The following is a 12,790-nucleotide window of genomic DNA, read 5'->3' on the forward strand; positions in this document are numbered from 1 at the left end:
CAATTGTTCTAACTTCTCATGCGCACCTTTTGCCACATATTCTTCGGGGTTTTTCACTTACGTTGAAAAAGTTAAGCATTATTTATCTTCCCTTTTGGTGTGTGAATGGAAATGACAAGGAACATACGTATACTATAACCCTTTATTACTATCATTATTATTATCTATTATTATGGTACAATATTTACAAATTATTAACTAAAAATGTCATCAGCTTATTTATGTATTCCACCTCCCCCTGTATCGCTGCTTCATTTTCGCGTGAAGCAGCCAACTCCACGCTGAGCCGCTGGGTGTTGTCCCTTGCTTCAAGCATACGGCGTTCGTAACTTGGCACCATTTTTAGTAGGCGCGCATACGTAGCCTGCGCTACCTGCTTCGGTGTCGCTGCTGTGGGGAAATCCATGAAGATATTATCTTCATCGTCCTCTAGCTGTCGTTTTCTCACGCCGTATACTTGCAGCATGGTTTCAAGGCTCTTACCCCAGGGCTTCTTGTTAGGGCGATACTCGTGGAAGTCGTACTGCATAAAAAGAATATAGCATTAGAAGTATATATTTCACATATTGTACTGAACTTACTTTTATTCATTTTGCTGCCACCTTGACGTTGGCAATGTGGCTGGTGGTGGATGAGATGGCGAAGGTGATTTAATTTTAGGCGGATACACTCTGCAACAAATATAATCGCGCGTTAATACTTACATACTAATTTGCACGTGGTCTTCTACTAGAGCAATACAACTGAAGAATATTTACCGATTTTGTTGCACCGTACTACTAGCATCCAATTCATCCATCAGCTGCGACAACTGATGATCCTCTATAGTCACCGCGCTGTAATGAAACATGAAATTATAGTATTCACACGAAGGAATCAATTCGATCTATAATAATTGCAAATGTAAAAAATGTATTTTACCGTATTTCGGTTTGTCGCGCCCCAGACTCGTCATCGGAATGAATCGTGATGATCGAATATTGATCATCTAACAGGTGGGGTAGGCTCGGCGCCGCCATGGATCTCAACGGTAGCACCGGCGGTGGTTGCTGCTTTATATGCAGGCAACCTGTTGTTGTTGAGGGTTGCACCACTACCACATCACTTCTGATTTGCGCTTTTTTCGTTGGTGGCGCAAATCGCACGGGTTTCGGAGTTGTGGTCTTTTTTTTCATCGATAACGAAATTTTCGACGTTTTCTTAGGAGGTAGAGACATGATCGCGGTCGCGTGGTAACTGAATAAATTGCGTCAACTATTTCTAGTATTTATTATAACATTTTTGCGAACGTTTGCAGAACTCATGGGAATGAGAGAGATGTTATTCCAGGCGTTCGCATGCACCGAACAGGAGATATTTGCCGAGCGATTTGTCTGTGGCAACAATGTGGGAGAATTTCAAATTGAAATTTCCAGATAACCTGGGTATCCTACGAATCTTACCGTTTAAGAGTAAAAACAAAAAACATATCATTTGCTCTCCTACGACATGAAGAGTGTGAAGATGCGAAGAATTTAAGCTGCATCCGCATACGAAAGAAAGTCTGCAGGAATCTTGCGCGATTTGCATTTCTTGGAAGCTTCATGAAAATCATTATCGAGAGTCGCGAGAAAAGTATCAATTAGATGTTAGAACCAAGTTCGAAGATGGAACTGTCTGCGTTTCTGCAGACTTGCAGAAAGTAATAATGCTGACTAGAGTTGACACTTTCAAGAAAGTGCTTTTCATAAAAAGGCTCATAGTATATAATCAAACTTTTGTGCCGGTAGGAACCAGTTCGCAGCATAAAGCATTTGCTATTTTGTGGCACGAAGCCGAGTCCGGTAGAAGCAAAGAGGATATCGTCAGTTGCTTTTACGCATTCTTCAAAAGGAACAGAGATGCCCCAAAAATCATCTTATGGCTGGATAATTGTGCTAGCCAGAATAAAAACTGGTGCCTTTTTACGTACCTGGTTCGAATCATTAATTCGATTGAAATAAGTGCCGAAGAAATAATATTGAATTTTTTCGAACCAGGGCACATTTTCATGAGTGCCGATAGTTTTCATCATCAAGTGGAGCTGTCGCTCAAAAAACAAGGCAAGGTATACGATTTCCAAGACTTCGTAAATGCGGTTGAAAAAGCTCAAAAGGCAAAGGTGGAAGTGAAGAAAATGAACCACCTTGATTTTTATAAATGGAAGGATATGAAGTCTCAGGCAAAGCTCAATCAGGATCCAAACAGACCACTTCTTGCAGGCATAGTCAAGATGAAAGCGACGAGAGGGAAATTCCTATTAGAATATAAAACTTCATTAGAAGAACGAATACAAAAAATTGGATTTTTTGTGTAAGAAAGCTGCGAGAAAAACCGGGAATTTATTACAACCAGTTTCTAATTTGACCCGGCCATATGGCTTTCCCAAAACAAAATCTAATGCCATCCTAACTAACCTTCGAACTATCATTCCCGAAAATAGGAAAGCTTTTTGGGAAAACCTCCCAGAATGTGACTGAAAGGAATACCATATTTGATAATGTTCTTATAAATACGTTCTTTAGTTATCTAACCGTAAGTATAGATCATAAAACACTGTTTTCTTTCAAATAAATCCGTCCTTCAAGTGGCTAGTCGTTCACTTTGTTCACGAAGCATGTGTAGAAATTATTCCTAAAAAATGGTACATATCCAGCATAGGCAAAAGTTATTGGCCTGGAGATTCCAAAAAAGTTAAATCCATTTCCTCTAGCCCCAACTGGCACACCCATAAAGTAAAGGTACTCGGCGAATATGGTATACACTACTAAAACATTAAATTGAAATAGTTAACTCAAACATATTTTTAGATGTTATCATCAGATAATTCAGAACTGAAAAAAAGAAAAACAACCAAACGAAAATTATGCTATTCTTCGTCTGAATGCTGTACCGATGATTCAGATAGTAATTATCCTACACCACCAAAAAGCGCGAGAGTACAGCAAAAATCAAAATCAATCAGGGAATACAATTTGGAGACCATAGATGAAAATCACACTTGCAGGGTGTTATTGACACTAATCAATCACAGAATGCAGTTATTTTGTCCCAAAATCACATCACTAGGCCAACTCCCACTAAACCTAAAATATAATCGAGTCTAGTTACAGTCGCAAGAATTAAGTCTAATCGGAGGAAGTAATGTAACCGAAACCACGAAAACCCTTATGTATCGGATTATCACAAACAAACTTGGTTCCATATATACTTGGGAAGGTTTAAAAAAGGCAAACATTCTTTTAAAACGGTTAATAACCGATATATACAGGGTGGTGCCTAGCGCAACGCAGCATAGGGATTTCAATGGTAATTTCTTTATAGTCAATATCTAGCTCCCCTAATTATTTTAGAGCAAAAGTCCAAATAAGTTTTTTTTAGAGAAAAAAATACTGCATCTGTTCATACTTTTAGTTATAATTTTCCATTTTTCGAAATCGACAAAATAAAAAATTACATTTTTATAAATCAGTGATGCTTTGGAATCTTTTAACAAACTACAAGCGCATCGCATCTAAGTTATCGTTGTTTGTTTGACGTCGAACGATTTTCATATTTAATTCTGTTTCAACTAACCGACGCAATAAAAGGCATCTTAGGGTAATGTTTTTTTAGAGAATATATGCTGCACTGCATCAGATGCTATTTGTTTATCAGAGAGAATCAGAGTACCTACATAATCGAAGAAAAAAAAATTGATTTGAAGCAGATTTGTTCCTAAACTTATATTCGGATTTTCCGCTACTGCAGCCAAAACGTTGAATGTATTGTCGTTTTCCTGATGGTTTTGACGGACATTTTGAACGTTATTGCTCTTGCAGTTCTTTAACTAATTTATAAACAAGTATAAATTTAATATACGTCAAAGGCAAATTATGAAACGTGATCGCTGTTTTTTTAGGTAGGCATATCTGATTTATTGTAAAATGAACCTTTTTATTTTGTCGATTTCTACGGTTTTGAAAAACGGAAAATTATGAGTAATAGCATGAACAGATTCAGTATTTTTTTCTCTAAAAAAAACTTATTTAGACTTTTGCTCTAAAATAATTAGGGGAGCTAGTAATTGACTATAAAGAAATTACCATTGAAATCCCTATGCTGCGTCGCGCTAGGCACCACCCGGTATATATATATATATATATATATATATATATATATATATATAATGATATGATTTGTTCTTTAATGCGATCTAGACGTTGTATCGTTGTTATTTTTGTATGTCAATTTGTCACTTTCATTTACTATAATGTATAATTTAAATGGAATAAATGTTATAATACAATTTTAACCTTTTCATAAAGCTAGGCTTTAATTTCCAGTTAAAATATACATTATAGTAAAATGATGACAATTGACATAACAAAAAAAAAAAATAACCCAAAAAAAAAACGGGAAATATATATATATATATATATATATATATACATATCTATATCGGTTATTAACCGTTATTATATATAACTTCTACCAGATAGTGGGTTAGACCAAATACCTTGAATTCCAAATCAATCTTAAGAATTTTGATTAAATAAAGTGGACCTTGGGCAAGTATTCAAAGAAAACAATAAATGACAGGAAATGAAATCGTTCGAATGACATACACAGCAATTATTGTGAAAATTACAAAATTCAAATTTAATTGTCACACACACAATGAAAAATAATACAAGAGACACAAACAATTATTACAAAGAAAAAAAAAAAAATTAATTAAAACTTAATTTTACTTACATTCGGTACAAGTCCAAAACTGCTAATCCCAAATACGGTACACACAAAAAAAAACAACAAAATTCAAATTACACAAAAAAAAACACTCAAGTAGAAGACCTATGTTCGTTCTGGATCAGGAAGTGACGTCACACCAAACAGAGACGAGCACGTGACGTCACAGCCAATCAGAGACGAGCACGTGACGTCACAGCCAATCAGAGACGAGCACGCCCCCCTATGCCCCTCCCCTTGGCCAATGGGATACGGTAGGCGGAGCCTTTAGGGGCCGCCCCCTGTGACGTCACAGCCAATGAGCGGTGTGGTCGGCCATTTTGTTGGGCGCCATTTTATTAGTCACTAGATCCGCCATCTTGGATCGGTCGCCATTTTATTAGTCTCTAATTCCGCCATCTTGTTGGGCGCCATTTTATTAGTCACTAGATCCGCCATCTTGGATCGGTTGCCATTTTATTAGTCTCTAATCCCGCCATGTTGTTGGGCGCCATTTTTGACCGTCTGTCTGTCTGCCTCTCTCGCTCCATCCGCCATCTTGGATGTTATTTTGGACCCGCGTCATCGGTCACGTGATTGCTATAGACAAAAATTTTTGTTATTTGCGTTGGGAATCGAACCCACGGGAATGGGACAATTCGCCATCGCCAATTCGCCTTCGCCGATTAGCCGTCGCCCATTCGCCGTCGGGACAATTGGTCTTAACCAAATTCGCCGTAGGTACAATTCGCCTTCGTCGATTTACCGTCGCCCATTCGCCGTCGGGATAATTGGTAATAACCAAATTCGCCGTGGGTGATGTAATGTGGACATGAAGAAGTTTGAGTAATGCAAAAAATTGTCAACATTAGTAGTAACGATTTTAATACAAAAAGAACAAAAATATTACATGTCTAATTACGAATTTCGCTACATATGATAATTGTGCGCTAATCCTCTAAGATATTCCAAAATATTACTGTCGTCATTAAAATTTGTAACTAAATTCAAAATACGAGCATCAGCATTTCTATATTTCCTCAACTTTAAGGGTGGTGCATTACCAGCAACTAATTGCTCATAGTATGCATCCCGTCCTTTTTGCACTTTGCGCAAAGCGTCTATAAATTTCCATATTGATGGATGAACCATTCCTACTTCCGACTTGAGCCTTCGGTGAGCGGCTTCAGCGTGGTTGTTGGTTCTATCCTGCCCATTTAATGTGCGCTGGTAAAGATTCCACATCTCGATTGGGAACAAAGGTTGTCGTCTACCATTACCACGTCTAATTTAGAGAAACAAACATGTAGCATTAGGATCATAGTACACATTTTTATAATAATAATAATAATAATAATAATAATACGACAACGACCACTTGAAGAGGACCACCAAGAAGAAACCTTTGTGCCTGCTTCTCAACCGCTTGTGGATGGGACCAGCGCAAAGGAAACCTCCAAAAGACGTATGAAATGGGACGAAGGGATGAATCGCTTCATTTTCGGTACGTATCTGGAGATCACGAAGTTGGAAACGGACAGGACAGCATACAGAGGTAAACTACATCACGCGTTCATTACACAATACCCACATTTAGCACACTTAACAGAACAACGCATTGCAGACCAACGTAGAGTTATCATTAAAAATACACTCCTTACATTAGACACACAGTAGATTTCCAAAGTGAGTGTGTGAATTTTTATTTTTTTTTTTATTTTTTTTTTTTTTAGGACCCGACATAACTTCACCAGACACAGACACAGACACTAATCGTTACTTGATTTTAATCCGTGCGATTAGTTAACCAGGCTAGACCTGAGTTCTCACAAGAAACACCGACCATAATAATAATAACATACCTGTTCATACGCCCAACATAACTATCTTCAAACCAATCGAGAAGCGGTTGAAGGTTTCCTGGTAATGCGTTTGACAGCACTTCAATTGCGTCATCCAAACGTGCGGGGGGTACAAAGGCTAATGACGTCACCATTCTGGCATTCAGTGCAAATTGCGGATCATTATTGTATTCCCGTGTCACTCCCATTTCCCCCAATTTTTTTTTTCATATTTTGAGCCATATGAAAAAAACATCCGTAAATATTTACGTTTGGGAATGATGTTTTCATGGCGGTAAATGCAGCATGCTCAAAATCGCAATTGATTGCTAAAGGGTTTAAATTCGGAAGCAACTCTTTCAATAACTCGAACATCCGCTGGTAAGTTCCTCGCATTTTGTTGGGTAACAACGCATAGCATATTGGATGGACACCATTATTTATGACTCCCATCAAAGTGTACACTTGTGAAAATAAGGGAGGAGCTATAGAAAATGTTCCATCTGCGTACCATACTGAGGAAGTTTCTAAATATGGAAGCCAGGTCTGCCTTCCAAAAATTAAAATTCTTTCTGCTCCATCTTGGTTGTCTGCCAAAAGAAAGTTTTCCGTAACATTGACTCGTAGTTTGTACGTTTTGTAATCATCTGGTAATAATAAATCTGCTAGAGTCAAAGGATTTGGTGGTGCAGCGTTAACTTCATTACGTTTACGTCTTACTAATTTCCTTAAACTACAAGTATTTGGAAGAACAGCTTGAGCAGCTTGCGTTGTATTAACCATACACTCATTAATCACCTAAAAATAAAAAAAAGGGCACTGTTAAGGTATAGGAATGAAGCGCATAAAGAAAGATAAAACGCCAAGCAACGCGAGGCTAGTTTTTTTGGTACAATTATATAGCTTGCAAAAAATACACTCAAATTTGTTATTGATAATACGACGTTTGGAAATATAAAGTACGAGTAATTACCTGAATCGTCCCTTCAATTGTCTCCACAGCACGTTTTTTCACTTTAGTGACGACTTGTGCCACTTCCACGCTAACCGCTGAAGAATCATGACAATGGTCGTTAATTTTCTTAAGAACTTCTCCGTTTCTGGTATGGACTCGCGCTTTACACTCTTTTCTCTTCTCGCATCTCCAAAACTTTATACTGTTGTCACTTTTACTAAATGTATCAAAGACATAAATAAATCCATTTTCCGTAAATTTCTGTTTCCCTTTTTCAGATAAAATTTCCACGTCCATTCTTTAATTCCTGCCTACTTACAGCCACTATAGATAGATACTGAATTTTACTTACCTACATATTTTTGTATATTTATACCGATATAAGAATAGTTGAATGGAACAATAAACCAGATTTACGCTAATGACAGGGAGATTAGGATAATAATACAAGTTGTTCATTCATACAAAATCTGTTTATGGTTAATTGCGCTAGACCAAAGGACACCCTCATTAACATTCTTGAAATATAATAGAACAATAAAAGGTATACAGTACTGCGAATCCGGCCTACGACGCATTTCACAAATGGCTAATACACAATATTCTAATCGGCGACGGCGAATTGGCCATGGCGAATTGTGCTAACGACGAATTTGGTTAAGACCAATTGTCCCGACGGCGAATGGGCGACGGTAAATCGGCTAAGGCGAATTGGCGACGACGGATTGGCGACGGCGAAGTGTCCTAGACCCCGAACCCACGATACCTGAAATAGAAAGCTAGCGCGTAACCAAATGAGCCACGCAGACTTTGGCTTTGACTTAGAGGTTGAAGTCAATGAAAAAACAGGTGCCGTGACATGTATGGGGCCCCAACTATTAATTCTCCGAGACATGTAAGGGGGCTCAATTACCAATGTCATGCTCCATTCTAACCTGTAAATACATTTCGTGGCCCCCAGGCCTATAATGAGGCGATGGTTGCTCGCTCTCGGGGTGAGTCGTAAGGATGAATGGTAGGAAACTGTAACGCATTTATTCACATTTCAACCTTATTGCAGGTAGGTAATCATAAGGATGAAGGGCAGGAAACTGTAACGCATTTATTCATATTTAAACTTTACTACATGCCTTATGGGTAGGTAATTTTTATGTAACTACAATTTGTACATTAGTCGTTACACCTGCAGCTCCCATACTAGTTATAAATATAACTTTATTTGCTAGGGTTGTTTTGAAGCACTCTAGTCGATTTTCTGCTTCGAAGTATGTATGGTAACGTTGGGGCAGTATGCACTTGAAGGTTTCGGTTTCAACCACAATTCGATCTCCAAACTTGGTACCAATCACGCCGATATCAACAATTCGGTATTTTTCACCAATTTCCATATCCTTTACATTTTTGAATGGCTTACAATAGGTCGACGAGTTCAGGGAAGCGAAATCAAATTCTTCCATTATTATTGTATATCTATAAGAAAAACAAAAGTGTAGAAATCAATTACGTAGTCGATACTTTTAGTCATAGAAATTTAAGATAAAATCTTACTTGCCGATTACCGATTCGGTCCGAAACACTGATCGCGGCATATGTCAACAGCACTCAATTTTTATTATAAATTTATGCTAACACTGCGGGAAGCAATTTCCCCTATCTTTTCGCAAAGTAAGCAAGTTTATTTTGTGTCAACTGCGCTAGATTTTTGTTACAAATTATGCTTATAATGCGAGAAACCAATTTCATGTGTCTTTTCGCAAAGCAAGCAAATTATTTGCCATACAATTTCCTGTCTCGTATCGCAAGGAAAGCTAATATGGTTTATGTGAAATTTTTAAAGGGGGGCCTCATTACCTATACAAAAACATTTATCTAATCTAACATGTCAATCTTTATGACCGCTATTAGCAACTTTAAATTAATTTAGAACTCTTGTTCTGTCTGCCTAAGTACCGAAGATTCTCTCGTGGAAGATGGTTGAATTTTAGGAAGAATTGTAAATATTTATTATCGCTAGTGAGATCCTTGAAATGATGCTCCCAATCGTATGCGGAGTGGATAGCAAAAAACAAAACAAAACAAAGAATTAGATATTTATTTATATCTGAAAGAATAACGAAACGTAACATTACTAGAGCATTTAGCTACTAACATAGATAATCCAAGAAGCACGATCTAATTCCGGATCCATAAAAACGACGAACCTGAGCCCCCTATATACTCCGCTTTCAATTAAAGTGGATCGGGGAATGGCTCCCAGCCCCAAAATTATGGCCATAATATCCTATTTATAATTAAACTTATTATAACTATTATTATCATGGGCTGCTCATTTTGGACATTTCGAAAACTAGAATGTACGATTTTCAACTGTAACCGAAAACTTAGCGACGACCGGTTGAAATTGCTGTACATAGGTACCGATACTCTCCTGTATGAGATGACATCTGATGATGCATAATAGAAAATGATGCATTCTAGTTTTCGAAACTTCCGACATTGATCGTACCACCAAGACTAGTTTGGAAACCAATATCCAGTCTTCTTTCGACACCAGGATGGTGACTGTGATGGATGTATGAGGCTTTAAAACATCAAGAAAGGGATTTTTACCGATGTAGGTATAACTTTTAAGCAGCACTTTAGGATTAATTTCCCTTAATTTAAATAAAGTCTATTCGGCCAGTTGCACAAAAAAAAATAAAATAATCCATGATTATTGTTTAATCCGGTATTAAGACATTTTGATTGACTTTATACTGTAGTATGCAGCCAATCAAATGTCAAAATTCTTGTTTAAACTCAGATTTGGAAATAATTTCCTGCAACCGGACGATTGAGTGGTTTGAATAATGAAGATGTAGCCTGATTCATGCAAACTATTAATGTAGAAAAACACCATAACATCCCCGAATGTTATGAATTTAGACGCTACTTTTTCTGATAATAAATACTATTTTATCCCCATCTGTCTAAACTAAGGTAAAAGTTAGAACTTGTCTTGTGAGGCCGGCCGTTCGATTGTTGTAATTATGAAAGAGTTCACAGAGAAATCAAAACTAAGTTGCATTTCTGGGTTGAGAGACACCAAACCGATTAGCAAATGTGTAGATACTATAGGGATTGATACCTATTGCATACGATGACGTGATGCTTCTTGCCAGCATTACAGAAGCATCATCGCTAAAGCACTTATTCTATTCTTAGGGGCGAGTTCCAATTTATTATCATATCCAGGGTTGGAACAAAACAAAACAAAATTATTTTAGGTAAGGAATTAACTAGAACGTCCATATGCTGGTAATCATGTGTAGGACTGTATAGGAAAAACAAAAACAAAATTAGGTATTTATTTAGATCTGAAAGAATAAATACAGATTGAAGCGTGACATTAAAGCGGTTAGCTACTTACATAAAATACCCAAAAAGTATTGTATAGGTCCAGGTCTTTATAGACCTGGAACCACATATCTTTATGCCTCCCTTCTTCCATTTTAATTGTTGAGAGGATTACCCCCAAACCGCGAATTATCGCTACATTCTCCTATATTATAGAAAATTAACAATATGTCATGATTCATGTAAAGTACTTACTGATTTATATTTCGCAATAATTTGGTTGCGAAGTTCCCTTTCTATAAAAATATACGGTTAAACCGTATAATATACGGATATATTTACCTCTCTCGGTCTGCATATCTCCGCAAACAACTTCAATTTCTTGATCTGAAATTGCATCTATTACATTTTGGATAAAATGGAAAAAAATTGATTTTGCCTACCAGTCATGATGAAGTATGCGTACTCAATGAGGCTAGTAGGCATAAGCGTTATCTAAAACTGCAAAAGTGCACTTTCCATAAAATAGGTAGTCAACGTCAACGCCGCCGTTTTTCTAGTTTGCCGTGTAAATGTGGAGCCAGGTTAAGGAACTATTAAACTGTAAACTTAACATTTTCCTAATATTCACATATTTCCGTTTCATCGGCTTTTATGCGAGAACGGTGTCGTTTTCTAGTATAACTATAATTATTAGAAAAACCTATAAATTAAAAATAGGACCACTTTATGGGTACCTCCACTACACCATTTTAAGCCCAATTTGAGACAAAACAAACCCAATTTGAGATTTAACAATTTCAACCCAAATTCAAATTAGGAATTATCAAGTTTAATTTGGGATGAAATCATCCGCGTATGGTATAAATTTAGACGTTACTTTTTATAATTTTATAATAAATTGTCTTTTGTCCCCATCTGGTCCAAATCAAGGTAAAAGTTAGAACCTGGCTTATGAGGCTGGCTCTCCTTTCAATTGCTGCAATTATGAGAGCTCAATGAGAAATCAAAACTATGAAATTTGAATATGATATAATTACAACTAATTGTTGTTTTCGTCTTTTTTTCCACGAAGCGTATACCTAGGGATAGTTGCTCCGTTCCAGAAATGTCACTTGTCTCATCAGTGATTACTGAAAATGCCCAACTTTTATTGGCTCGTCGCACTATGTCTTTTCTATCACCGGCAATAGTTATAAGTTCATTTTGAGTGCGGTGCGATATGTATTTTGCATTTCTAGCAGAAGCTTCTAAATGGTGCTTCAAAACTTGATCTGCGTCTACTCGGAAATTAAGTAACATTTGAAAATTACTGCGTTCGTCAGTTTTTCCGCGTACTGCAAAATCTTGAGTGCCACAAAGAATTAAGGTTTCGACAGCTATGGTCATTATCTCTTGTTGCTCATTCAGATTTTATTGTAAATATCTATTACTTTCAAGTACGATAGTAGCCCACATAGGATAAACACATCCATTGCATATGAAAGGGATCCAACGTTGCTGGAGAATGGATATACATAACATTATGGAGCTTCGATGCACCTCCATTGGATGTGACGTTTTGTCATGGAAAGATATGTCATGATAGACTTCGGATTATATGCATCAAAAAATGAGGAAAATATGCGCATATTTATGCAGGATTTATTAGAAAATATGCGAGAGAAATGAGAAAATATGCAACAAAAATAAACAAACATGTGTTTAAAAAATTTATTTCTTTAAAGTATTAGCTAAAAGCACTAAATCTAAACATTAAAACATTTTACAACAATGTGCCGCTCAAAGTTTTCTACCAAAAATTTGCGGCGTTTATCTGCATACATATTTTTATAGACAGAAAATGATCTCTCTACATCTACGGAAGTAATAGGAGCATATTTTAATTTAGAAATGATACCAGGGCTTATATCTAAATCTTCAATGAATT

The 12,790-nt window shown here is 36.8% G+C and overlaps 2 protein-coding genes across 2 annotated transcripts; both read right to left on the bottom strand.

Annotated features, from left to right (window-relative positions):
• Positions 1 to 212: 212 nt before the first annotated feature.
• LOC116159872 lies at positions 213 to 2,434 on the bottom strand. Its single transcript, XM_031472957.1, has 4 exons — positions 922 to 2,434; positions 759 to 836; positions 582 to 671; positions 213 to 523 (listed from the first exon to the last, which is right to left on the bottom strand). Exons 1-3 carry the CDS (start codon positions 1,215 to 1,217, stop codon positions 584 to 586), a joined length of 462 nt encoding a protein of 153 aa, XP_031328817.1. The 5' UTR covers positions 1,218 to 2,434; the 3' UTR covers positions 213 to 523; positions 582 to 583.
• Positions 2,435 to 6,679: 4,245 nt separating this feature from the next.
• On the bottom strand, positions 6,680 to 9,209 carry LOC116167218. The gene is made up of 2 exons (XM_031482493.1): positions 7,543 to 9,209; positions 6,680 to 7,367 (listed from the first exon to the last, which is right to left on the bottom strand). The coding sequence occupies exons 1-2, from the start codon at positions 7,819 to 7,821 to the stop codon at positions 6,753 to 6,755; spliced, it is 894 nt and encodes a 297-aa protein (XP_031338353.1). The 5' UTR covers positions 7,822 to 9,209; the 3' UTR covers positions 6,680 to 6,752.
• Between the last annotated feature and the right edge of the window lie 3,581 nt (positions 9,210 to 12,790).

The sequence above is a fragment of the Photinus pyralis genome, unplaced genomic scaffold (genome assembly GCF_008802855.1).
Source record: "Photinus pyralis isolate 1611_PpyrPB1 unplaced genomic scaffold, Ppyr1.3 Ppyr1.4_LG1, whole genome shotgun sequence".
Classification (NCBI taxonomy): Eukaryota; Metazoa; Arthropoda; class Insecta; order Coleoptera; family Lampyridae; genus Photinus; species Photinus pyralis.